The following is a 27,325-nucleotide window of genomic DNA, read 5'->3' on the forward strand; positions in this document are numbered from 1 at the left end:
TTTATATAAGACGCGAGTGGGCGGCGTGAAATCCCAGCGAACCAGTCAGTAACGCGGGATTATTTGATTGAAGCGTGTTTAATCCAACCAGCAGAGAGAATAGCGAAAGCTTTTCTCTAAGTGGACGAGCGAGTTTAACGTTGCGTTCTATTCGTATGTCAGGCCGACCCGCCCGGGCGGGGCTTGGGTGTTGGGAAGGCTCCTGTCCTCGGAGCACCGCCCCGTTTCGGCGTCCAGTTTAAGGAAAAAGTGAATCTCTCTAGTGCCAAAGCGGCGCGCGCTACAAAAATAGACAACGCGAACCTCCAATGGCAGCAGAGCACACGAGGTGGTGGGAGGGGTGAACGTCAAGTCTGGCAGCGGGACCGTGCTGCCACCGCCGGGGGGGCGCGGTCACGCGGCCAGGGCGCGGTCCGGTGTTTCCTGCAGAGAGCGGACTTACTCATCGTGGAAATTTACTGCGCGCGGAAAAGTTCAGCTGTGCTCGAGACGAAGTTCAGCAGCACAGCTTAGCGCGCAGACTCAGACTGAGCTGCGTCACAGCTGCAGGAGGTTCATCAGGAAATCAGCTGTAAACAGTGACAGAAAACGCGTGCAGCACCCCAAACACACCGTAACAGTCTGATTAAAGGGCCAAATTCCCCCACACTGCTGTGCTGAGCCCCCCCACCCCCATCAGTTGCAGGAAAATGTGAAACATGCAGTGATTCTGAATACACTGAAAACACTACATGTTTCACATTTTGAAACATGTAGAAACATGTAGTGTTATATTCACTGATGGACCTGCAAACACAACATTAGCCTGAGTGTGAGCAGCTCTGTGAGGGGTCTTCAGGAACAGTTCTCATTTCAGGGAACAGAAGATGATTGGCTGAAGCTCCAGGTCATCTCTACTGTGTCGGGTGGATTCTTCCTCTTTCCTAAGGACGTGACTATCAGATGCTACAGATACACTTTTAGGCCTCACAATTGTTCTTCCCAGATCAACAAAGTTTTCAGCTCACAGCTCTTTGGGACTCACTGGTACAAAAACATTATTTTATGTTAAACTGTTATCGGTTTTCAGATTCAGCTAAAGAAATGGGAACAGGTGTGTTTGAGTGACAGGCAGCGTAAAGTGCGCTCAGGTGTCTGTGTGCACACAACACCGGCTCCTCGTCCAGTCAGGAGCCTTTGTGCTGCATGAATGATTCATAGGTCAGAGTTAAGAGGCTTAACGGGGAAAATCGTTCAGTGTCGATGCCGCAGAGCTGCTGTTCAGCGAGCTATCGATCAGTGACCTTTAATGACCTTTCATCACATAGGTGCTGAGAGAGAGAGGCTTCCTGCTTAAAACCTTAAGGTCAGCTTTTCTTAAATAACGGAGCAGTGAATACCAGGTGAGGCCTCGAGGAATCAGTTCAACTAAGAAAGCCGTCTGTGAGAGAGGGAACAAAGACGCAGTGCTGTAAATGTGCTCCGTGTCCAGCCGTCGCAGTAAAACCTGCAGAAACCTCAGCACCCTCCACGCAGCCTCACAACAAATCAAGGTGTGCATGTGCTATGTCTTACAGTGCACTGGACTTCCTGTTCACTGCACATAAGCTGATCGTGTTTCATTAACTGATATGAAATCTTATAAATCTTCACCTGCTTGATTTTGTTCCCAGAATGTTTTTCCTGCGCTCACGTCCTTCATCAGGGAATTAAAAACTCACATATCTGGATTCAATCCTGGGCTCGGCTGTTTAAAAGATGTAATCTGGATACAAACCATCCCGTTTGTGTAACCCAGTTTTTAAAGGTTTCCAGTACTCTCACTGGGCTGCAGGGGGCGCCAAAACTCACAATATCAATGAAGCTTCACTGAATTAACGGCTGTTCCATTATCAGAGAATTCATCCTTTTATCCACAGCCATGTTTACCTTCCTCAGGTCATGATATTAAAGGTGCAGTGTGTCATTCTCTTCACTGTTTATCACCTCTAGTTTTTTGGCTATTATTACTTTTCCTGTGTAATCCAGTCTCTAGCCCTGGGATTGGTTAATCCTTACTAATCCATAGTCTAGGACTAAAAAAAACCTTTGAACAACCAGATTTCAGAACATGATCCTGACTGGATTAATTCTGCTTTTGAACCAACCGTGAAGATGATTTATTATAAAACTGAAATGTTGGAGGCTAAAGCAGGTGCACCCACCAACACCAGACTCCATTCAAAGTTTGATTTTTAGATCGTCTTTCTTTCCATTAGTCTTGATTTAATTGATAACATAATATCGACAATATTCCAGATTACAGTTTACTGAACACAGAGGTTTGAATGTTAAACTGAATAAAGTGGATGTGGAATCTACTTTGCGATTCATGTCCTCAGCAACAAAATCTAACCTGTGAGAAAAACGTGCCAGACTTCATTCAGAAATGTGCAAATTTAAGGAGATGCCGTTTTGAACGTTTCTCTGACCGAACGTGTCGTCGATCAAACACCAGCCTGTTTCTTACTGTCACATTAAATCTGTGACGTTTCCCGTTTTATTCACGGGGACTCGTTTCAGCGCGAGTAATGAGCGGTGTGGACGTCGATGCCCGATGAAGACCTCGGGCTCTTCGCCGTGATGAAAGCGCCGCAGCCTCTGCGTGTCTTTCCAGTGTCTGTTTATTAAATTACAAACTTTATGTTATGAGCATCGTTACTGAATCATCGTGTACAGGTTTCCATGGAGACACCACAACTGTTGGACTCTAAGTCACTATACAACAACACAGGATGATGAGGATGATGAAGATGAACCAGCGTTTGTCACTGCAGCTTCAGCCCAGATGTGAGTAAGCTACATGTGCAGACCGCGGCCAGGTCAAAGGTCAACCAGCCCGCTTACAAAAAACCCTCATAACATGAGGGGAGGAGGCTGAGCAGCTACAGCCGCCCGTGTCGCCTCTCTCTGATTGGTCATCGGGAGGTCCGTGTCGCACGCCGGGGCCGGGCGTGGACCCCTCAGCATCTCCAGTGAGAAAGGAAAGCGTGTCCGTGGGAAAAGACGCCGCTTACAGCTCGTCTGCAGCCATCTTTGCACCGAAACTCCCGGCTGTGACGCGCCACAGTGCTGCCTTCACGGCTTTCACACCCACACCCACCAACTGGAACCGCAAAGGACGCCAGCCGCACCTTTGTGTACTGCACGCCGCCGCACTGGAATCACCTGAATCACGGGCTGAGCCAAAACACCGACAGCCAATCAGATGTCAGTGTTGTGCTGTTACACGAAGAGCGACTGGGTGACATCGCTGTGGGCGGGGCAGGTACGTGAAAGCAGCGCTGTGGCGCCTCTTTGAACTGACAAGGAATGAAGGATGAAGCATCGAAACACAATTAAAAACAATAAAATAAAGTTACCATGAAGATCATAATCACACATCAAAGAGATTTTTTAGATTCAAAAGTCGCCATTTTGTTTTCCTTCCTCCTCACGGTCCGCCCCTTCCTGTGCAGACGGTGCCATGTTGGCGCCGAGGATAAAAAATAAGTTCGGATGTTGCCGTGACGTCTCGGCGTGGCCGACCCCGGAGCCGTGCGAGCGCTTCAGTTGTTCTCAAACAGCGACAGCAGGTCGTCGTTGTTGTTGCTCGGCAGGTCCGGAGGGCCGAGGTAGGACAGCAACTCGTCCGGGTTGGTCAACTCAGGAAGCAACTGCAGGAGCAACGAGGACAACCAGCGTTAGACTCGGCGCCGGCCCGCCCACGCTTCAGTTCACACAGCGGTTACTGCGTGACGCTCGTTTGACCGACGTTATTCTGGTTTTATCACAACGTTTATTTATTAAAGTCGTGTTGTTCATCGCTGTGACGACGACATTTATCACAACACCTTTGTCCAGCACATTCTTGTTCTTTACTCACATTAGAAGCTCAGTAGAGTCTGTTTCTACTCACGTCAAGAGAAGTTTCCGGAACATCCGCCGAGCCCCCGAGTCCAAAGGAGCCGTCGCCTTGGAGACGGGGATTCTGGTTGCTACGCTGCATCATCTGGTTGCCACCCCCCATTTGCGAGTTGCCATGGAGACCCTGCAACTGCTGCTGGTGCTGCTGGAGAGGAGCACCATGGGAAGTTGAGTCCATACGGCCTGAGCCCGGCATCTGATAGGGAAGGACACAAGGGGGGAAGGAAAGGAGGAAGAAAGAGAGGAAGGAAGAAGACGAGAGTAAAGAGAGGGGAGAGGAGGGAAGGAAAAAGGAGATGAGAAAGGAAAGATTTAAGGAGGGTGGAAGGAAGTATGGAAGAAAGGAAAGGAGATAAGAGGAAAACAGTGAAAGGAAACAAGTCAGAGCACAAGGAAGGAAGGAAGGAGACACAAAACGCTACGTCCAGATGAACAGAATCAACTTTTGGAGAAGAGGAGGTTGTGTTTGTTGTCAGAACAAATCTAAAGCAGTGATGATGATGATGATGTACCTGTCCAGCCAGCGGGTGAGGGGGGGGTTTGTCAGGGGTGAGGAGGGCGCTGGAGAGCTCCGACTGGTAGGACAGGGGCGGGGGGCCGGGCGAGGAGAAGTCGCCGCCGATGCTGGGCGTCCCCGGACCGCTGAAGTCGGAGAAGGGAGCCGACAGCGTGGGGAAGGACGGAGCTGAGGAAGAGAGGCGGATTAATACACGTGACCAGCACAGGAAGTGATCGACTCGCCACTGTGAGGTCGAGCATCCTACCTGATCCGGGTCCGGGATACTCGGGCGTCGTGCTGCTGTTGCCGCCGCCACCGCCCCCGGGCAGGGAGGGGTAGGGCATCGGGGACGAGGAGGAAGAGGAGGGGGGAACCGCCGAGGTGGAGGAGGACGAGGAGGAGGAAGGGGTTGGGCCGAGTGAGGCGATCATCTCCATGACGTTGGGCATGACCATGTGACTGGGGCTGAGCGTCCGGCAACGCTTCAGCACGGGGCCGTCGGGCTCCTCCTTCACGTGGAGGTCGGGCTTCACAGGGACGGGCTTCCAGCTGCACACGGGGTCGATGGTGATCTCCTCGTACTCCGAGCTGAAGCGAACACGTTTTAAATCAGTTTTCATTTCAGAGCAGCCGGAGCGGCGAGGAAAACAGGAAGTCACTGAACAACAAAAGGGTCTCACTTCTGCACGTAGATCAGGATTCCCAGCATGTACTGGTCCACCTCCAGACCCTCCAACAGAGCCGTCTTACTGCAAACACACACACGTGTTAGACCTGCAGCGGGAACAGAGGACTATTTCTTCAGCAGAAAGTAGTTCCGGTAAAAAACTGACACCAAACATTCTGCCTGAGGTGTGTGTCTGTGTGTGTCTGTGTGTGTGTCTTTGTTTGTCTGTGTGTGTGTCTGTGTGTGTGTGTGTGTCTGTGTGTGTGTGTGTCTGTGTGTCTGTGTGTGTCTGTGTGTGTCTCTGTGTCTTTGTGTGTGTGTGTGTCTGTGTGTGTCTGTGTGTGTCTGTGTCTGTGTGTGTCTGTGTGTGTCTGTGTCTGTGTCTGTGTGTGTCTGTGTGTCTGTGTGTCTGTGTCTGTGTGTGTGTGTGTGTGTCTGTGTGTGTGTGTGTGTCGTACTTGCACACAGGACACCTCCATGTTCCTCTCTCACAGTTCAGTTGCAGGTACGACTCCAGATCGAAACACTGAGAGAAAAAAGGGGCGTCGGTCAGATTTGAACAGGAAGCTGCAATTTTCCAAACCTGCACTTCCTGTAATGCCCATCGACGTGGAGCGCTGTGATTGGCTGCCACTCTGACCTGTATGTGTCTGCAGTCGTGGCCTCTGGCGGGCAGCTGGATGCGTCGGAACGTGATGGGACACTTTAGCGAGACCCTGATGGCGGTCTGCTCCACGCCGTCCTCTCCGTTTAACCCGGGCGTCCCGGGGATGGAGCCGCTGCTGAAGTTCCTCTTTACTGAGAGACGCAGAGACAGGAAATGAAAAAACATCAAGGCAGGAAGTTGAGCCTGGGGTCAGAGTTCAGCTGCTGACCCGCAGAACACGCCCACCTCTGCCGCCATTTTACAGCAAGACAGCAACGAGTGATGACATCATCACTAAATATTATTCATTTGGGGGGGGGGGGGGGGTGTCTCACTCTTGGTGACGCAGAGCTCTGCAGGAAGCAGCCTCTTCTTCATCAGTCCCTGCAGCACCGATCGCACCGACGGACGGTGAACCAGCTGGAGGACGAACAGGTGAGACTGAGGACGCACACACACACACACACACACAGACACACGCACACACAGACACAGACACACACACGCACACACAGACACAGACACACACACACGCACACACAGACGTCAGATTAACGAGTTTCACTCTGTAGATGTTTACCGAGTTATTTCTCTTCATGCTGGAACAGAAATAACATTTCATCTCTTTTGTTATTAAAAATAATTTTATTTTTATTTCATTTCTTCTTTCAGTGTGTCTGTGTCTGTGTGCGTGTGCGTGAGTGTGTGTGTGTGTGTGTGTGTGTGCGTGTGCGTGTGTGTCCTTACGCAGCAGCAGGCGGTGACGGTGATCTGGATGGTGTTCCTGCCCGGCTGACACACGTGTTTCAGGTACAAAGGTTTATGGGAAGTTTTGTTGTCGCCTCGCTCGATGGTGAGAGGAGTCGCGTTCACGCTCACCTGAGGAGGACGAAGGAGCAGCTTAGTGATCGTGTTCATTAACCTTTGACCTTTGAGGACGTCACCGTGGAGCACACGGTGGAAATATTCTCCGTTTTCTCCAAACTCATCAACACAAAGGTGAAGCTGTGAGGAGGTCACACCTGGACAGAGGCGGGCCAGTTGGTGTTCATCTGTCGATCCTCGTGGTGGTAACACTTAAACTGGAGCTCCAGGTCAGGCCTGACACACACACGCACACACACAGACACACACGCACACACACACAGACAAACACACACACAGAAAATAAATAAGCTCTCTGAAGGAAGCAGTTACTGATACACCTTTAAAATGAAGGTGTGTGTGTGTCTGTGTGTGTGTGTGTGTGTGTGTGTGTGTGTGTGTGTCTGTGTCTGTGTCTGTGTGTGTCTGTGTGTGTGTCTGTGTGTGTGTGTGCACCTCATGATGAGTGTTTTGTAGACGGACTCTCTCAGCTGGAAGACGTGGTTGCTGACGGCCAGGTTGTGCTCTAATCTGAAGGGCTCCAGGACCACGCCATCTCTCACTGGGAAGGTCAGCCGCAGGTCGTCGCTAGGGTTACCTGTAAACAGGAAGTCATCGGTCACACGCCTGCACATTGACTTCGAATCAGTGGGAAAAAAATAATCAGATTATTTCACAAACAAAATTTGGAACATTTTCCTGATAATCTGAAGATGTGACTGATCATGAAACATTATTGATTGATTATTGATATGAAACCAAATGATGTTGATCTGTTTATCATGGTGGACCAATCAGAATGTTTCATTTCATTCATGACCTCAGTTTGACTCAAGCAGCTGGTTCTAAAATATAATCAGACTTCTTACATATTTAACATATTCAGATTACTCTGATCATCAGTCGTATTGATACCATGTGATCCATGATTGTGTGCACCTGTCGGCGGGGGAGGGGCCAGGCCAGCTATGTTGGGTTTGATGTCAGGCAGGAAGGGAGAAGGCGTCGGCTTGACGTCACCGTTGCCAGGCGACATGTAGGGCGGAGCCATGGAGCTGCTGGGGGTGACGGGAGGTGTTGGGTTTCCCGGAACCGGAGAAGAGGGGTAACCTGGCAACCCTCGCCCCGGCTAACAGACGGCGCCGGAGAGACGACAGAAAACACAAAAACTTTATTTCAGCATGTGCGCCCTCACTTCCTGTCACATGTCTCCTGCTCTGTGTGTTTCTGATCATGTGTGTGCACCAACACTCAGGTTAACACAGGGGTCTATATGACGTCACAGAGGCGGGGATAAAAGCCCCGCCCACTCATTATTAAGGAGGGGCAGCTAATAAGAAGAAAGCTGTGTTAAAGAGGGAGGAGCCAAATCAGCCAAACACTCACAACGAACAGACACACACACGTGTGTGCGCTCTCCTTACCCCTGATGGCTGGTTGAAGGAGTTGTACACTCCTGCGGCGCCCCCTGCTGTCAGAGTGTTTAAGCCGCTCTGCCCGTTAAACTGGTCCTGCTGCACAAACCAATCAGCTGTTAATCAACAGGTGACAGCGTTCAGGACTCCATCGCTCCAACAACACCGTATAGCTGCTCACCTTGTAGTACTGCGAACTGGGGGGCCCAGAGGGAGGGTACTGAGGTGGGAGGGGCATTTTATGGCTCTGATAGGAGGGGGAGGAGCCAGACCGTGGCGGGGCGGGACCTGGACCAGCGGGACCTGCAGGGAGACGAGGAGAAAGCACACCTGAATCATCAGAACACGAGGTCTGTGTGCCATCATCAGCTGTGGTGAAACCTCCACCTCACACCACCTCACACCACCTCACACCACCTGCAGGTGCAGTTGATCCTGTTTGATGGCGTCGTGACGTTAAACTTCAGGAATCATGTAAAACCAAAGAAAACAAACAGGCCGTTCTGCTCCAGCTGTGGCGTGGGCAGGTACGAGGACCCACCTGCACACCTCAGACCGACTGTCCTCACCTGTCGTCAGACCAGCCTTACAAACCTGACCAGGCTGAGGTCACTTCCTGTCCTGTCAGGACTGGCAGGGCTGGGTTCTCGTTAGAACGACCTGTGAGACTAACAGCGTCCTACCTGGGTGGTACTGCATGTTGGGGCCCGAGTAGGGGCCACCGTGACCGCCTCCAGATGAACCAGGCATGGATCCACCGCCACCTCCGGGACCCGGCATGACATTCACACTTGAACCGACGGGAACGCCGTACTGCTGGGACATTCCCGGGAAGGACTGAGGGCGGGAAAGGCGTGGACACAGGTGTGAATTCACTCACTGACACAGTAACCTGAGGGTCAGCAGCACGGACTCCTGAGCCTCACCTCTGAGCTGTATGGTCGTTTGAGGCCCTGCGGGGGCCTCAGGTGTCCCTGCTGCGGTCCAGGGCCGTAGTTTGGGTGCTGGGGGACCCTCTGCGGGCCCCCTCCTGGTCCGTACATGGGGCCCATTGAAGGGGGACCTCTGGCGGGGCCTGGACCTGGGCCCATACCTCCAGGAGCCATGCCAGGAGGGCCGCGGGGGCCGGAGTGGGCCATGAACTGGTTATTGTAGGCTGGACCACCCATCTGGGAAACAACCACAACAAATTTATCAGTGATGTCATCAAACAGGTGTCCTCAGCACAAGTTCGGCTAAAAGCGAGGAAATGCTCGTCTGCCGACAGCGAGACCAATCTGGACTGTGCTGGAGGCGTCGTGCTCCGGGGACGCCAGCACCGCCCTCAGGTTTAAACTCGACCCCGTCACCAAACACACCTCCACCTCCCACAGCGTTTTTCTGTTCATTCACCTGCACGAGTGGACCAGCAGAGGGAGCTCTAACCCAGGCGCCCCAGTGACCTCATGCTTCTGCTCACCTGTCCATAGTTCATCTCCTGGTTTTGTTTCTCCTGGATGGCGGCGACGGTTGCTGTAGCAGTGGCGGTTGCCGTGGCAGCAGCAGCAGCAACGGCGGCGGCGGCGGCAGCCTGAGTGAAGTCAGCGGAGCCTCGGGAGCCTCCGGGGTTCGACGGATAGCTGCAAACAAACGACATCACTGACATCACCGACCACCTGACGTGGGACAGATAAGACCCCTCGATATCTGGATGAGAGGGCGGAGCTTAGCGAGCTGCACCCAAGCATCCACCCTCAGGACAGAAACCGGAGCAGCAGGTCAGTTTCTGATGCTACCGTTGGCTACGACGTGACGCTGAAGCAGACACCCACCTCCCCGTGTACCCGCCCGGTCCTCCTGTGTAGGCCCCGCCCGTACGGCCGTACATGCCCTGGGTCATGTAGCCTTTGCTGGGCTCTCCATAGCCCTGCTGGCCCATGTAGCCTCCGGGCCCGCCGGCCATGCCCGACCCCCCGGGGCCCTGCATCATGGGACCCCCGCCTGGGTTGGCCCCGGGCCCCATCACGCCTCCACCAAGACCCTGATGAGAACAGAAGTAAACATTCATCAGACAGGAAGTGACGTTGAGTGAGTAAAAATGGTAAATGGCCTGTATCTGTACAGCGCTTTACACATCCACACATTCACACTGGTGATGGCAGCTACGTTGTAGCCACAGCCACCCTGGGGCGCACTGACAGAGGCGAGGCTGCCGGACACTGGCGCCACCGGGCCCTCTGACCACCACCAATAGGCAACGGGTGAAGTGTCTCACCCAAGGACACAACGACCGAGACTGTCGGAGCCGGGGCTCGAACCGGCAACCTTCCGATTACAAGATGTGTCCCACTCTTGAGCCACGATCGCCCCACAAATGATCGATAATGTCACATCCTTCTGCTTGGTGATGTCATACCTGGCTGGCCGAGGGGTTGGTGACTCCCCAGACAGTTGTGACCACGGAGAGCGATCCTGTGGGCTGATTGGTGGGCTGCTGCCAGCTGGAGGGGTCGTAGGGGTACGAGCCGTCACTGTGGGGGGGCGGGTCCATGAGTAAAACAATTATGCACTCTTACACAGCAGCGCAAATATTTATTATATATAAATATAAATGTGTATAATTATGAGCTGAAAACCTTTTGTCAGTTTATTTTGTAGATTTTTGGGAACAGAGTCAAATTCAAGTGAATCCACTGAAATCTGACTCGACTGTTTCAGGACAAAAATATTAGAGTAAAAGTAAAGATGACAGCTGTGTGTGTGTGTGTGTGTGTGTACCTGTGTGGGTTGTTGGCTAGTCCAGCCTTCATCTGGTTTAGAGGGTTCATGGTGGGCGGAGTCAATCAGACAGCGTTCTGAAAGACAGACAGACATCGTCTCCAATCAGCTGATTCAGACTTTGGTGCAAACTACATTTCCCATCAGTCTCTCTGCACACAGACCATGACGCTGCGCTGAGTTTTCTTCACCAAAGTCCATTCAAAAATCCTCCCGTTTAAAGAAACCTGCATGCACCGGTTGTATCCCTATTCAGGGTCTGCAGCCTTAAAGGCTGATTACGTCACAGCGACGCAACGATTCAAAGGCGTCCTTCGTTTCCCTGAACTTTAAGGATGGGTCGGTGTATCCTTTATGGCCCAACATATCCCAGATTTCATAGCGCGGCGGTGGGTGTGGATAATTTTGGCAAAAAAAAACAAAAACAGTGGACGGCTGAAGCAGGGCGGCTGCAAAGTAAACTTTTAAAAGTAAGTACTGAATATTATGTCACTTATTTATGTGCGAATGTTTAATAATGAAGATCAGCAGAATGGAGCTAAAAATAAATGTTTGTTTCAGTTCTATGAAGCTTTGAGTATTTTGGATCAGTAGCACTGCTGTGTTTGTTGCATCATATTGCTGTAATTGTTTATATGCTTTATATATTCTGAGCTAAGTTGATCTATAGTGTTACATCATATTCTATAAGGATGTTATGTGTTTGTAGACTTTCTGCCCAGTTTGACCCATTTAGCAGAAGTCAGCCTGTTTAAGGCTCTGATATCTATTCTGTGTGACTTAAAGCAGTTATGACATGGTCTGATTTTCTCTCCCAATAAAGGAATATTTCATATATCAGTCTACTCTTCATTCTATCAGACACAGTTATCACAGCTCCTACATTTTCCTTTTTACACATGTATGTAAGCATTGAGTCAAATTTAGTAATGCCAACATATTAAATGAACAATATTTGTCTCTTATATATATAAAACATCTATATGCACTGTCACAGATACTTGTCTTTGAGTGAAGATTTAAGGTGACAGGAAATATAAATAGCTGGAATATGACGAGCTAAATAACACGATGTTCTGCCAGGTGTGTTGTGAGTTTCATTCGATTTCTGAGTCGACAAGCGCCTTTGTTACTGGGACCAGTCATTTTAAGAAAGACCCCATCAGAACCCATGAGAAATGCAAGAAATGCATAAAACATACTAAAAATAAACCAAGCACAACAAGAACTCCTGAAAATCTGTTTAGAACAGCTACTATGTTGCAAAGAGTGAACTACCTTTGGCCAAATGTAGCAGTCTTTGCAAACTTCAAAAAGCAAATGTCCTCGACTCCAGTGGAAATGTCAGATTGAGGATCTGACACAGATTCATGTTCTACACAGTTCATAGAAATTTCTGTTCAATCAGAACCAAGTATTTGAGTTGATGGTTGTAATTTTTATACAATGTTGTGATTTGTATTTTAACAATTTTTTGATTAATTTTTGTTTCCGTTACAATATTGAAACAAAAACATAAAAAATGCTCTTTTTTATTTGGGCTACTTAAATTTATTTTGGGCTACCAAAAACTGAAGAATGCCTGCCCGAAGGGCTACCAGAGATTTTGAAATTTTGCGAGCCCTACATATAATATTGTCCATATTATATTTACATTACCACAGTGAGATGACTTTAGTCTCATGAACAACATCAGCTGATTATTATTTACTAGCTAATCTTAAATAACTGTTCAGCACAGACATGAAGCCCAACAATCATGTTTACAGTCCTGAGGTTTCAGCCTCAGATACTCAACTAATCACACAAAGCTCGTGTAAAACAAACAAACAGATGAACAAAACATTTTCTCTCCTTCATTTCTGTCAATCAAAGCTGTTTGAAACATTTCCAGCAGTTGGTGTCATGGTTGCTAGGCAACCTGAGGAGCGCGACTTAGGCTAGACCGATTTCACGGTCTAGCCTAAGTCGGCGGCCTTAGCGGTCTTTGAGTACGTGGCCCTTGTGGACTCTAAGGCTGCAGACCCTGAATTGGGACACAGCCTTAGTCTCCCGCTGTGATCATCGTGAGTACTCCAATACCCAGAATGCCCTGCAGGGAACTTATGCATTAAATATGACCGCTAATCACCCTCCTATTGATCTGAACACGGCAAAGGGAAGTGATCAGAGGCAGTGATTATATAGTGATACTGAGAAGGAACAGAAATATGAGTTTAAGAGCAGACATGTTTGTTTCTGCCTCTCAATGAGTCGCCGTGGAGAGGAGGAAGATTTCCATCAACTATTTCAGAAGAAACAGGAAGTCAAGCTTTATACCCGACTGATTGTGAGGTCGGAGGAAAGACCGGGAGGAAACACCCATTGCTCGATATCGCTGAGCGCGCAGACACACGCACGCACGCACGGACGCACACACACACACACACACACACCTGGTTTGGTATATCTGGTTCCTGCTGCCTCGCTGACCCAACACAAATCACTGAACCAGATTCTCAGAAGCAGCTGAAAGAAAAGAGAAAGTGTCTGAAAACCAGTGAAAGTGTCCTCCTGTGGACTGTCCTCCTGTGGACTGTCCTCCTGTGGACTGTCCTCCTGTGGACCAGCTTCAGTGGTCCTGATGTCTGTGAGCGTCACGCAGAGCTGGTCAGGACGAGCAGAGGGAACAAGTCGGTGTGATCATTGGTTCATAGAGATCATCACCTGTGCAGACCCCGCCCACACAGGCGATGGAGACAGGATGCAGGTATGTGGGGCAGCTCCTCCAATGAAAGCTTCAGTCTCTGTCAGGGAGGAAGTGTGACGCAGCTCACCTGTGTGCGTCTGCTCAGGAGGCCAGCAGACGCTCGAGGCCGTGAAGGAGCGCGATGGTCATGTGACTCAGCTACACAGTCACATGACCACCTGATTCTCTGCCTTCACTCAGAGCTGCACAGCCCTCAAAGCACCTGATTCATGAGGGAGGGGCCTGATGGCGAGCGCTGACTGAGCCACACTGGTAGCAGCGACATCACAACCAGTGACCACTGTACTTCCTTTTTCTGATCACAAGCTCGCCGGGCTCAGAGGAAGCCACGCCTCTGTCCTCAGGTGTTCTACTTCCTGATCGCAGCGTGTGATCCGGGTCATTTCCCAGACGCAGAGGTGCAGCAGGTAGAAACACCTGGCTGGAGTTTACCTGCAGGAGCCCAAAACTCCACAGGGGGTCGTGGCTCTTCTCCACCAGCTGGTTCAGGTGCAGCAGGAGGGGGAGGAGTCAGAGGAAACGCCTGCCAACGAGCAGGTTAGGGTCACAGAGTCTCTGTTACCACGGTAACTGGCCCAGGAAACAGAAACCCAGAGTTTTCCTTCAGCTCTGGATGAATGAAGTCAGGCTTTTAGCTGAACTGATCCAGATGTGGAAGCAGCTGTGCCCTGAGAACCAGGCCTCGTTCCAACAGGAAGTCACAGGATGCAGCCGACAACCAAAAGGATCCAAGTCTCCTCCCACGAGGAGCGCCGCTGCAGGTGTGTTTGTAGTGTGAAGGCGGAGGTTTCACACCGTGAAACGCTGCAGTGGAGCGTCGGCAGGAGCGTCGGCAAGAGCGTCACGTGATCTGGTGACCAGAGTTCGTCTCAAACATCCAGTAAGATCAGCAGGAAGCAGCAGCCTGATGGGTGACCTGAGTCACAATCTGAGGTTCGACGAGGCTTCAAGGTCAGAGAGGAGGAAACTCAAACACCGCTCTGTCACATGACGAGCTGCTGACATCACAAACTCTTCTTCTCTGCTCACAAACTGACATTAAAAAGCTGCCGTGACTCTGAGAGCGAAACAGGAACGTCCTGAGAACACAAACGGGTCGTTAATCTGATGGCTGTGAGTATGCTGACTCCACGCACGCCACAACACAGCGTTCATCAGGACGCGGCGTTCCTTCCTGGGGCGATCGTGGCTCAAGAGTTGGGAGTTCGCCTTGTAGTCGGAAGGTTGCGGGTTCGAGCCCCGGCTCGAACAGTGTCGGTCGTTGTGTCCTTGGGCAAGACGCCCAAGGACACAGGCCCCGGTGGCGCCAGTGTCCAGCAGCCTCGCCTCTGTCAGCTGGGCAGCCGTGGCTACAATGTAGCTGCCATCACCAGTGTGTGGATGTAGCGTAAAGAGCTTATTGGTCCATAGGGACTAAGTGCTAACACACGTCACCAATCAGACGCAGTTTCATTTATTTACAGATTTAACCTTTTAAAGTCTGAAAGATCAGGAATCTTCTTCTTATTTAAAGTTCGCTTTCCTGATTCGCAGCGACACCGAGAGCCCGCCAACGTGCCCGACCAACCAGCGTCACCTGAAACCAGGCGGACATCCTCCCAGGTGCAGCGGACGTGAACACGGCAGGTGTTCGGTCAGAAGGTAAAAGACTCCTCGTTCCTCTGACCCACAGACACACCTGCGGCACATCAACGGGCCGACCCTGACGTTTAGATCCTGACGTTTGAGGAGTTTCGGGTAGAAAACGTTTCACCTGTGGATCAGCCCGCTGCAGTCGCCACACTCACCTGCTGAACTCTGGCTGCTAGGATACGAACACAAACTGCACCTCAGTGAAAACAAGAGTGTTTCTGTCCCTGCACACCTGCAGTCACCCTCAGTGGGCATGTCCCTGATTAGCAGGTGGACTTTGGTGTGAAGGTTTCTGACAGGCGGCGTCCTGCATTCCACCAGTTCAGCTCCGCCCACAAAGCGTGTCATGCACAAACGACTCAGCTCGAGGCAACAAGCAGGTTGTTTCACAGGTAAACAGAAAGCAGGACGAAAAAGGAAGAAGGAAATGATTTACACATGAGTGGAAAGTTTAAAGTCTGCCAACACCTGAACTCCGCACCTGTCCATCAACCAATCAGATAACCCTGTGTGTGCACACCTGTTCCTCCCAGCAGCTGACTCACCTGAGCTCCACACTACCTGCCCCATACCTCAGAGATAAATCACGATTAAAGCTAAACACGAATAATTTTTAAAGATGTGTTAAATGTGTATCGATCAGCAGCTCCCACACACACACACACACACACACACACACACACACACCTGCTAATTACACAAAATCCCAGAGTTTCACTCAGTAAACTTGGAGCTCAGCCTGTTAGTTCAGTGACCTCACAGCAGCCATGGTATTGGCCACATGACGTCATTATACATGCTCCACCAGCACAAACAGGCCCAGAGGTCCAGTTCAGGTGAAGCTACAACTACAGGTGTCACCATCCAACTGTCAGTCAAAGAGGCCACGCCCCTAAAATAGAACCTTTAAGGCTTAATACAACTTAAACAGGTGAGTGGTAACAACATGCTCCCCCGTACAGGTGTTATGAGACCAAACACTTTGTGTATCCGGCCGTAAACATGTTTGTTTCTACTCCAAGTTTAAACACAGGAGTCTATGGGGACTGACTCCATGCTGCCCCTGCTGGATGCTGGCAGAACTGCAGGCAGCTCAGTTGGTGCAAGTTTAAAACCTTCTCCTCCACCAGTGTAGGAGAACTGGAGCCCGTGTCGTGCTGGGCTGATGGAGTATCAGAGTGCTGTGGTTAAACAGCGTCCCCTGCTCGTGAACATGTCACTGGTGCACCGTCACAGCGGCCCGTGATGTGTTTTTTCCACAGTAAACGCTGTAAATCGGCTTCAGTCTGCCCGCGTGCACGCCGCCCACGCATGCGCCTGATAAATGGGTTAAGTCTAATATAAGTTGCTGTGTCGTGCCGAGCCGGGCGGTGCTGTGTCCGTCACACTTCTCTGCCACCGCCTGCTGCCTCCGTCTGACCGCACAGATGGAAACAAAATGAGTGTCAGAAGACATTTTGAGATTCCTAGCGGTGTTGCAACCAGGGGGAGGAGGGGGAGCTGATGCTAACGTGCTAACTAGCAGGCAGCTCCTGCTACAGCAGCCGGGAAGTGGGGCTCCTCCGGCTAAAGCTAGTAGCACCACTGGCTAGCATTAGCATGCTAACACACCAACAGCAGTCCCCTGCGTGTAAACAGCAGGGCTCATTTCACTGAGTACTGTTATTATATTGGATGCGGAATGAGGGCGCAGATGACTTCCGATATTTTTAATTTGGCAGAATTTTTTTTTTACCGTTTCCATCCTTGTTACTCAGCTAGCATGTTGTCTGTGACAATGGAATGCTGCAAGGCTAACAGCTAGCGACATGCTAACCTCTTCCTCCAACACAAAACACTCACCTGGTGTTCGGTGTAGTGTACCTGCAAACCGATCAGCCCGAAACTCATCTAGTCATCGATAATCCCCGTCCCCGAGGCCCCGCACCTGTCACGTACACACACGTATACTAAGAGCGGGTACACGGTTCCTCCCCGCAGCCTGCCCTACCTTCGCACTTCCCCGGTGTCCGAGCCCTGTTCCGGGGCTCCGCAGTCTGCTCTTCTCGGAGCCTCCGGGGCATTAAGAACCGAACCTTCCCGAAGTGTCCACGGCCAGGCAATTCCCCCAGTAATACTCCGAAGATCCGGCAAAAAAGTCCCGATAAAATCCTGACAGTGAGGCCGAAATTCAAAGCCCGCAGCTCGGTCAGCTAGCGCTGCCTGCCGCCGGCCTCAGCGTCCGATTGTCCGGCTTCAGAAGGTGACACCATACCCCGTAGATCCAGGAGGGTTCACACGGGAGAAGAGAGCAGATCCAGTGGGCTTAACTGCTCTACAGAGCCGCTACAGTTCGGTTCGTCTGTATCACTGATCGCTGCTGGCCATCAGGTTAAACAGTAGAGAGAGAGACGTTCACATAGACAGAGAGAGAGAGAGACGTTCACACAGACAGGAGAGAGAGAGCCGTTCACACAGACAGGAAAGAGAGAGAGAGACGTTCACATAGACAGGAGAGAGAGAGGATGTAATCCTTGAGACTCACCTGTGTGGTTGAACAGTGAGGAGCAGCAAGCAGACAGTCATTTAGATCTCACAGTTTCAGTCCTCAGGTGTGCCCAGGTGTGGTGTCTGAATCAGGGTTTTAAAATGAAGTAAAGAGCAAAACACAAACTTGATTTGAAACACAGCCTCAGCTTCATGTTGGTGTGCTTACTCTGCACCTGTCCCTGGGATTTGAACCTGAGACCTTCTTCCTACACATAAAACTAGAACCTAACCCCAAGGGCCATCGAGATGCTGTGAGCTAGCTCCACTGGGTATAAAAGTTTTGAATCATCCCAGAAGTAAAAGTACTAATGCAGATATCACTGGAGCGTAAAGCTTTAGGTTACTTCAGTAACCCCGGTTCTCAGAGTAGCAGATGTCACACTATGGGATGCGCCTCCCAGCATATTCCTCAGAATACCAGGGCATGTTCCAGCCCGAGGCAACACGAGAAGACCCAGTGTGTCCTTCCTCGAGATTTTGTTGCCACGTATACAGAGTCATTCTCGGAGTCTACGCTTCCTCTGCTGTGAGGGAAAGATGTCATCTTCACTAGCTGGGATGCTAATGATGAGGGATGCAAGTTAGCTGGTTTGCTAGCCTTTGCCAAAGGACAACGGCGTTAGCTGGTGTGCTAAACCGTGCAGATAGGAGAGACGGGCAGAGGTAGCTAGTGCCCAGTGACGGGAAATAACGCTAACGCTCCTGGCTGTGGAAAGTTAAGCTAGTTAGCCTAAGAAGGCTTAGCTAGCATATCTCAGCCAAAGAAAGCTGAGATATGCTCGGAAGCGTGAAGAGTTGCTTATCTTGAAAAACGACTATGTAATAGCGCAGGCTATTTAAAGGTGAATGTCTGCCCAACATGGTCGTTGTGATCATCAGCCAATCAGGATTGGCAGAATGAGATAAATGCTTCTGAGGAATTTGCAGGGAGGCACATCCCAAGGTGAGACACGGAAACAAAGCGAAATGGATGCAAGGAATGAGAACTGAATTAACGTGGATCACTTTGAAGGTACTTAGGTAGATTTCGCTCCTTATGTAACAAACATTCACCACCAGGGGGCAGCGTGCTATCTGCAGTAATGGGAATAACGGCGTTACAAGTAACGGCGTTACTTTTTTCTAATTACTATTTCTATCGTTACAACGCCGTTACCGTTACTAACAGGAAAAGGCAGTGCGATGGCGTTACTATTTTTCAACAAACAGATGGTTGAAGCTGTGTTCAGCTTACTCTGGGCGCTACAGCTCTAAGCAGCTGCGCAGGCTCCCATGAGCGGAGCAATCACTTTCTGCCCGACGACCACTTTCTGGCACAACACCTGTAGCTAAGGGGTCAAAACAATTGCAAGAATAAAGTAGTCGTGGTAAGCCAATCACATGACCACTTCAAGATGACAAAGCAACAAGGTGATATATAAGCAAAACAAAAACAGCCCTTTCGTGTTGGTGGAAAAATGCACCACATCAACCAATCAAAAATGATATGGCAACATGACATTTGGTTGTTTAGGAAGAGAGGGAAGTTTTAGGAGTGATGGCGAGAGAGAGACAGTAGAAAGAGAGCGAGAGAGAGTTTTGAGATGTGAGAGATTTGGACGTTTAGCATGTTTGGAGTGTGTAGTTAGTGTGTAGTGTTGTGGATAGTTTTGTGTTGTGTGTCAGAACAATGAGGCGACTGCTGTCTCCAGGTAGAAACAGCAGTGATACACCTGCTGCTGTCAGACCTGCAGGTATCAGGCTGTGATGTTTCCTTTATAGTGGACAGAAATTATGTTTTTGGAGTGGCACAAATAATTTGTGTGACATCTTATTGAAGAACAGCTGATTGTTCTGTAAATAGTTTGAAGAACTTGTTTAAAAAAGGTAAATGGCTGCAAATAACTTTGTTTGCAAAGCTTGTGTGTATGATTTTAAAATTGACAATTGATATTTGTTATGAAATATGATTCATTAAACATGTTTGTCGTTGTTACAGTAAAAAATATAACTTATTCTAATCAAATTCAATCAATCAACTCAGTTACTTTTTCGAAGAAGTAACTAGTAACCAGTGTTGGTCAAGTTACTTGAAAAAAGTAACTAATTACTGATTACTTCCCCAAAAAAGTAATTCCGTTACTTTACCGATTACTTATTTTCAAAAGTAATTAATTACTTAGTTACTTTTTAAAAACACGATTAACAACCTGAATAGGTGATAAAGTGATAGATCTTTCAGCCCAATTCTACTTTTTCTACATAATCATCATACAAAATGTAATCAAATGGAAAAGTCTCTTTTTAAAACTTGTTTTATTAGTTTTAATATTTTAACTTTATGCATCAAGCAAAAATTTAATTATCTGCAACATTCTCTGACTGGAAGAAATTTGTTTAATATTTAAACCTATTTTCTGCACATTCCAGCACATAAAATATTTTTTTTGTGTGTTTACACTCAGTCTTTCAAATAGATGCAAGTAAAACACAGCAGAAAATAAATAAAGTCAAAGACTAGCGGTCCTGTTGCTCTATTTTCACCTGTAAAGCAGGAGTGGGGTAGGCGGAGGGTTACCCTGGTGCAGGTGTGCAGCGGTCAGTGGAAGAATCCGCGAGTTTCTCTGTGAGTTTCCCATTACGTCGTAGCTACTCGGTGCTTGTTTGGAAGTTTAGGGTTTTTTTCGCTGTAAAAAGAAGTTTTCTTCCCACGCACAACGGACACTAATGTTTTTGTCACTTTTTATGGAATCAAACTCAAAGTAAGGTCAGTACTTCCACGCTTTAAACGCTGCACGCTCATACTCTCTCTGCACTCGATATATGATCCATTGTTGATCTGCACACAGCTGTTGTCACGAACGTGGCACTCGCTTACGTCACTGTCATGAGACATTCTCGCAAAAAAATCACGTTTTTAGTAACGCAGTAACGCAGCGTTCCTACGGGAAAGTAACGGTAATCTAATTACCGTTTTTGCAATAGTAATCCCTTACTTTACTCGTTACTTAAAAAAGTAATCAGATTACAGTAACGCGTTACTGCCCATCTCTGTTAGTAACTGAATTACTTTTTCAAAGTAACTTGCCCAACACTGCTCATGACGCTTTACATTTTCCCTTGTAGACAGCGATTTGTTCTTAATGACTTTAATGTTTCCATATTTAATATTTTCAATTTCCGGGTTCTGTCTCTTTCCCAGCGATGAGTGTCAATTAGTGTATGCACAGTCACCTCAAATCAAAGCTCCGGCTGCACACTGCTCTGAACTGAAATCATTTTTTTCTACTTGTGGACCAGCATGATGTCACAGAGAGGGCGCAGCTCGAGAGTGGTTTAGGCTGAGCACTGCTCCTCTACGGAGTCCCACAAGGCTCCATTCTGGGGCCCAGTGTTTTCTCTCCCTCTAGGATCATTTCTGAAAGATACATCATCTCATTTCACTTCTGTGCTGATGATTACCAAATCTATTTGCTCCATAAAAGAAATGATGGCAACTGATTAAAATGTAAAGAATTAAGGCCAAACCTTTTATGACAGTCAGGCTGAGGTTGTGATACTTTGACCCAGTTGCTTCAGCAGTTGGACCTTTGTGTGAAAATGGACTTTGACCAAACACTAGACAATCAGATTCATTCTGTTGTGAAATCAGGTTTTTACCTGTTGAGACTTCCAAGGTCAAGCCCTCATCTTTAGATAATTGTAAGAGTTATCATTATTTCATTACAGCTCCACTCGACTGTTGTTATGCCCTTTACGTTGGTAAATATCAGGCCTTCCCTTTCACTCAGTCCAACATGGTGCCCTCTTACCTGAACCCGTAAGCTGTAGCATGCCTCCTCCATTCTGGCTTCCTGTGCTTTTTAGGATCGATTTTATTGTTTTCTTTAAATGTCCTTCAAGGTCACAGAGATCTGCTGCCCAGCTACTCCTCTGTTCCAAAGACTACACTTAAGAACGAGTCGCTGCTCCATGTTCACATTTTTATTCTTTGCCTTTGAACTTGTCGTGAGAGCTTATGAATTCAGGCTGTTATATCATCACTTGTGTTTTTGCAATTTGTGTGTAACCTTTTGTTTCTTTGATCAACTTTGTTTTGAAATGTGATTTTAAAATAAATTTGGATTTTGATCTGAATGGTCATCTGAGAATGAGGCTGGCCTCGAAGAGGGGGGAGCTAAAACAGCTTGTTTTGAATTCAAACTTATGCAAAGCTACCGTGGGAGAGACCAAAACTGAAACCACTGACGTTCCTGACATGCTGCCGTGCACCATTTTGACCAGCCCATGGCACTTTCACCTTGTTCAGGTTTGTCTTTTGAGTATAAATAAGACTCAAATATTTCCAAACTCCTGACCAAGCAAACAGCACCAGACTTCATTCAGAATTCTTCTTTGGCTCTCGGAGGAGGCGGACGCACTTTTCTCCTCTCCCTTATCTTCCCTGCTTATGTCCTTGTCTAGTCTCGTGGGTTTTTTTTGTATTTTCCCTGGAACACTCTCTCACAGTCTGTTCTCTAAAACCTAAAAGAGGAATTATGGATTGGATCAACTGGTCCCTAAATGCAATTGACACCCCTTTCTCAACGAGAAGTTTGGGCTTGGGTGAGCCTGAGTGCTGAAGATATCTACCTATTCGGAACCATGGTAACAGGGTTCTGGCGGATCGGAGCTGGCTTGGCCCTGACTTATCGAAGAATTAAGAAAGCGGAACCGGCTGTTCAAACCCCCACAAGGCTGCCCGCTGGGATTGGAACGATGGGAGAGGCGTGAGTTTCTCAAAATGGACTCATTGAGTCACCACGGATAAGATCTTGGAGAGGCTACGGCTGCTGTGAATACTCAGAATAAGATCTCTGACTGCAGACTGGATACATCTCGGAAGGGCTAGCCCGGAATAACATCTCTGGGCGCAAAATTGGATGACATCTCGGGGAGGCACACTGCCGTGAGTTCTCAGAAATTGGCTCCTTGAGCACAAGAAATGACAACATCACAGAAAGCAAGTATGGCGAAGCTCGCGGCTCTCCAATGGGACCAGTGTTGGACTGTAGAACTGCTTTGAAATTCATATGAGCTGTTCGCACTAAAGTAAAAAAATAACATCACTTCATGTGGATACCCTCTCGGCGCCAGCTACAAGGCCGGAGCCGAACAAAACACCCTGATAACGACTGTGTTTAGTCTGTTCCTTCCCATTCCATGCAAGGCCACCTGGGTTGGCTGGAAGACTGTTTACTTAGCCTGGCAGGGCGAAGGACACTGTCTCAGCTGAACTAGCGACACGCACACACATACATGTACTGATACTGATAAGCACTCACTGACGCATCACCCTCCCTACCCCGGATCCAACGCCACCTCCAACGCTTACCTCCCCTCTGATGTGGACATCGGGTCAGTTGGAGGCGCAGTCGAAGATTGCAGCGGTCCCAGATCAGATGTACACACTGGAACTCTTTCCCATGTTGCTTGTCTGTGTTTATTGTGCTATGGTGTGTTGATATCTGTGCATTCCTGTATTATCCTTTTGTGTTACACATTTCGATGTTTTTTTTCCTCGCTACCTAGCCTGACCTGTCTCCCCAATGTGATGTTTGTGTATTGTATGTACAGTCGGCAAGGTCTGTCATCTCGGTTGTGGGCAAAAGACCTGCAACTGACAAATAAAGGCTATCTCATCTCATCTCATCAGAATTTACCCAAATTAGCAGTTTAGTTCCAGTTTGTTCGCTGTTTTTGGCCCTTCAGACAAACTTCCTGCATGTGAATCAGATCAAATACGAGTAAAAGTCCACTTACCAAACTTTTCTTCCAGAACCTTCCGTCTCCATAAACGTCTTCACGCAATAAAATCATATTTCTGGCATAAGAGTGAATTATTTAAAGCCAACAGTCTTTCACTAAACAGTAACAAACTTCATCGAATTTTTGACCATTTTTAGACTCATCCTCTGGTCCTTCCAATGGTATAAAATTCAACTTTTTTCCCCTTTTGTTAAATATCAGTAAAATCAGGTAAAGCATCTGCATTTGACTTCTGGGAATAAAAACACATTCCTGGCTTAAACGCAGCGTGTCATTAAGTGTTGAACTGAATTATTAAAAAACGACCAGAGTCCATTCAAAATTTCACCATTTTCAGATGTTTTTCATGATGTACTAATCAAAAAAAATGTCAGTGGCTCCAGTGCTTGAAATAGTATAATTGGGAGTTTAGATTGATTAATCTAAACTCTGATTAATCAATAAATCTGAAAACAACTTTAACCTCCTGTCATGCCTCAGCAGAAGATCAAATGTGATCGAACAGAACCTCAATCCATTTAAAATAATCTGATTTAACGCCATACTGTAGTCATGGGGAGTTCTGTAACTTTATCACGTCTTAGGTTTAGCCCACCACGGTTCATTTTAAATGTGGTTCAGTCTCACTGACCGAGCAGTGCCAGACTTCATTTATAATCCTGCCTTTTTTAGACAACAACAAACATTTTGCATCAAGAACTTCCAATACAGAATATTTCGCTCAGTTATCCAGAATTTCAAACCGTGCCAAACTTCATTCAAAACTGACCCAATTTAAATTCCTTCTTCTGTCTGAAGTCCATTCACTTGATTTCACTGAATATATGAATAAATATGATTTACAATGATGTCACAGGTTGGTTTGACCCCGCAGGTTACCTGGTGTGAAATGAGCGTGCGCAGTGAGGAAGCACAGGAGGCGGGGCTCCTCAGTACATACAGATTTCTTTATTGAATGAAGCAAAATAATGAGAGAACTTCCCCTTTATGAAAATAAATAAATCATTTTCTTTGTCTCGCAGAACGCCACCAGCGGCCGACCGTTTTGCCGCTCGCCGGATGCCAAACACACTAAAAACACGAGACACTTGCGATCCATTTTGGCACGGGATGAACGCTCGCCGGAGAGGAGGGGGCGGGGCCAGAAGCGAGGGGTTAAATTAATCATCAGCAGTGCTTTTGGTTGAGTTCGTGTCGCAGACTCATTCCCCAAAGATCCCTTCAAAGTAAAAGACAATAAAATCTCAGTGTTAAGCGCTGCCTCTAATTACACACGGACACGTCTGCCGACAGGTAAAAACCACCACCTGCTGTCTGCAGTGATTCTCCCAGCTAGCCCGCCCCCCAGCAGGGGGCGCAAATGATGCTAACGAGCATTTTAAAAAGCTAAAAAAAATAAACAAAAAACATATCTGCAACTCATCAGGATTTCTGTGCGAAGAAGAAGAAGACTGGATCCTGATGATGATGAGGACGAGGATGAAGAGTTCTGTCATCACAGCTGGAGAGTGACCGTGTGGACAGTGGGGTCAAAGGTCATTCAGGCTCAACTTCACATGAACCTTTTCTAAAGCAAATCTGCATCATTCCTTCATGTTGCCATAAGCAGGTTGCTGTTGCCTGTAAAGTTGCAGAAATAGAAACTTCTGCAGCAACTGTTTGACGAAGGACAGCTATCGAGTCGTGACATTGCCTCGTCACACCAAACATCTCTGCAACAAAATACCCTGAACAACCCCACCAGACTTCATTCAGAATTTACCCAATTTAAGACGAATGTTACTGAGAAGCAATCTGAGCCACTCGTCAGACTGCACCAGACTTCATTCAAAATTCTTACAATTTTAGATGTGCTTTCTTGTGTTGTTTGAATTCCCAGTGTTCCCTGCTGTTGGACTTTATTAGAATAAATAAATCACACAGCTGTAAACTACCATTGTTCTTTGGCCAAACTGTTCACACACTAAAACAGAACAACAGCACCAGACTCTAATGAGAATTCATCTAATTTAAGACTGCATATTATTATTCATGCTGTAGTTCAGTTTATTTTTCTCTCAGGTCCAACTCTGTAACTCAAACTCTGCGTATGAATCTGACGCCTTCCACACTTCAAACTTTAGTTTAAGAGCAGATTTTACTCTTTTAGACGTTCACAAACAAATATGTCAGAGTTAAACCTCTGAAACGCTCTGAACTCTCATCAATGTTACGATGCTTCCTTTGTCTTCCTGTTTCAGACCCTCCTGCTTTAAATACGTTTAAAAAGGTTTAAAAAAGTCTGAAACTTTATCCCAGGTGACAAGAGTACGCTGAAGCTGAGCGGCCTCGCTGTTTGGGTGAAGCTGAGCCTGAAGGCGACCTCAGCCCTGACACTGCCAGCAAAGCGAGGTGGGCTAATTTAATACCAACATGTTAATAACAAGCTCCAGTTTTCCTCTCCGAGTTTTTTTTTAGCTTGATTTGGTGCCGAAGCAGCCGAGCAGGATGCATCACTGACTCTGAGGAAAAGCTAAAAATTCTTAATGGACTTCTGAACCGGCTGTTTGAGAGCAGATCTGTTTGCTGTGACTTTCACTTTCATTGAACGCATCAGCCTTTCCGTAATGAGCGAACTCACCTGCTGAAAGGTGAAAAAAACCTGCTCTCTGCAGCTAGCTGCACTCCCATTGCTTTTAAATAGGAAGTGCTAACGATGCTAACAGCTACTATCTGAAGACGTGAACAGCACCAGACTTCATTCAAAATATATCTAATTTAAGACCAACGTTTTTGTTGCCCGTGGTGTAAACCTGCTGTTTTGCCAAAATGTTGCTATTTTTAGACTTTGATTGGTTTAGTCTCAAATGTTTCAGACCTGATCAGATGATGACTGTGTATATGTGTGAATGCGTTAAAGTGCTAATAGTTGGACGTCAGTTCAGAAGTCCATTGAGAATCTGTCTGATTTTAGCTTCCCTCGGCGTCATGGTGACGTTAATGTGAGGTCTGATGGACAAAGACAGCTCAGAGAGAAAAACGGCAGCTCGTTTCGTCTTTGATGATTACGGGAATGTTTCTGTCCGTCACAAACCAGGAGAATAAAGTTTAAATTTGAATCTGAGGCTCCGCCTCCCGCTGTGATGTTCTGGTCGGTGATTTTCTGAATGGACTTCCTGCTGTGCGGTGTGCTCAGCCGTACAGAGGGCTGACTGTGTGTTGTGAGTGTGAATGGAGGCGAGACGGGTGAGGGCTGATTCCAGGTGCTGCAGGTCACGTGATCACTGCTGGTCTCTGAACACGTCCAGGTGGAAGGCCGTGTCCAGGAAGCGCCGCAGCTCGATCAGGTGAGTGTTTTTGTTTCCTGTGGCGGGAGCGGCTGCCGGGTCTCTGCCAGCATACCTGAAACACAGAGAGGGTGTGGTCAGAGGTTGCACGGTGGTGGACGGACGGTTTGATCATGACGACGGTGACGGTGGTTACCAAACGGGCTTGGCTTTCTGCGTGGTGGTCCTGATGCGAGGCTTCACGTAGTCGTAGTAACCCTGGTTCTTGTGCTCCTCCTGACACCAGACCAGGTCGGCGTTGGGGAAGCGCTCCGTCTCCGCCTTCACCTGGTCGAAGGGGAACGGGGAGAGCTGCGGGGAGAGACGGCGTGGCGTTACTGCCTGTTCACCAGCTGCTGCCGCCGAGTTCCCTAAAGACTGTAACTAAAGCTACTTTAGAGTACGAGTCAGCTGACACCGTAAGCCCCTGGCTGCAGCCAATCAGAAGTCTCCGTGTGGCATGCGTGTACCTGCTCAATGCGGCTGATGGCCACCGTGTCCTCCAGGCCTCTGCTCTTCCGCTCTTTGGTCAGCTCGTAGTAAACCTTTCC

The 27,325-nt window shown here is 48.2% G+C and overlaps 2 protein-coding genes across 8 annotated transcripts in view; both read right to left on the minus strand.

Moving 5' to 3' along the window:
- Nucleotides 1–2,624: 2,624 nt before the first annotated feature.
- On the minus strand, nucleotides 2,625–18,801 carry LOC146506049 (zinc finger MIZ domain-containing protein 2-like). Of its 4 annotated transcripts, none has more exons than XM_085179720.1 (21): nucleotides 17,144–18,801; nucleotides 10,773–10,849; nucleotides 10,411–10,525; nucleotides 9,827–10,035; nucleotides 9,475–9,634; nucleotides 8,942–9,184; nucleotides 8,699–8,852; nucleotides 8,197–8,318; nucleotides 8,025–8,111; nucleotides 7,516–7,729; nucleotides 7,057–7,198; nucleotides 6,759–6,837; nucleotides 6,484–6,615; nucleotides 6,072–6,177; nucleotides 5,731–5,888; nucleotides 5,549–5,616; nucleotides 5,104–5,172; nucleotides 4,689–5,011; nucleotides 4,437–4,609; nucleotides 3,917–4,120; nucleotides 2,625–3,674 (listed from the first exon to the last, which is right to left on the minus strand). In XM_085179720.1, the coding sequence occupies exons 2-21, from the start codon at nucleotides 10,820–10,822 to the stop codon at nucleotides 3,567–3,569; spliced, it is 2,916 nt and encodes a 971-aa protein (XP_085035846.1). In that variant the 5' UTR covers nucleotides 10,823–10,849; nucleotides 17,144–18,801; the 3' UTR covers nucleotides 2,625–3,566. The 4 variants fall into 4 exon arrangements, with proteins under 4 accessions (XP_085035846.1, XP_085035844.1, XP_085035847.1 ...); XM_085179718.1 differs by having other exon boundaries at nucleotides 8,025–8,114; nucleotides 17,144–18,800; XM_085179721.1 differs by having other exon boundaries at nucleotides 7,540–7,729; nucleotides 8,025–8,114; nucleotides 17,144–18,799.
- A 5,594-nt stretch (nucleotides 18,802–24,395) lies between these two features.
- ogdha (oxoglutarate dehydrogenase a) overlaps nucleotides 24,396–27,325 on the minus strand; it is a 28,636-nt gene continuing 25,706 nt past the window's right edge. For all 4 annotated transcript variants that reach the window (XM_085179716.1, XM_085179713.1, XM_085179714.1 and 1 more), the window contains 3 exons: nucleotides 27,245–27,325; nucleotides 26,932–27,086; nucleotides 24,396–26,850 (listed from right to left, as the gene is read on the minus strand). The exon at nucleotides 27,245–27,325 is cut by the window's right edge and continues 83 nt beyond it. In XM_085179716.1, the coding sequence (XP_085035842.1) occupies nucleotides 26,730–26,850; nucleotides 26,932–27,086; nucleotides 27,245–27,325 (357 nt within the window). In that variant the 3' untranslated portion in view covers nucleotides 24,396–26,729. The remainder of the gene's footprint in view (nucleotides 26,851–26,931; nucleotides 27,087–27,244) is intronic.

Source organism: Neolamprologus multifasciatus, chromosome 12 (genome assembly GCF_963576455.1).
Source record: "Neolamprologus multifasciatus chromosome 12, fNeoMul1.2, whole genome shotgun sequence".
Lineage (NCBI taxonomy): Eukaryota > Metazoa > Chordata > Actinopteri > Cichliformes > Cichlidae > Neolamprologus > Neolamprologus multifasciatus.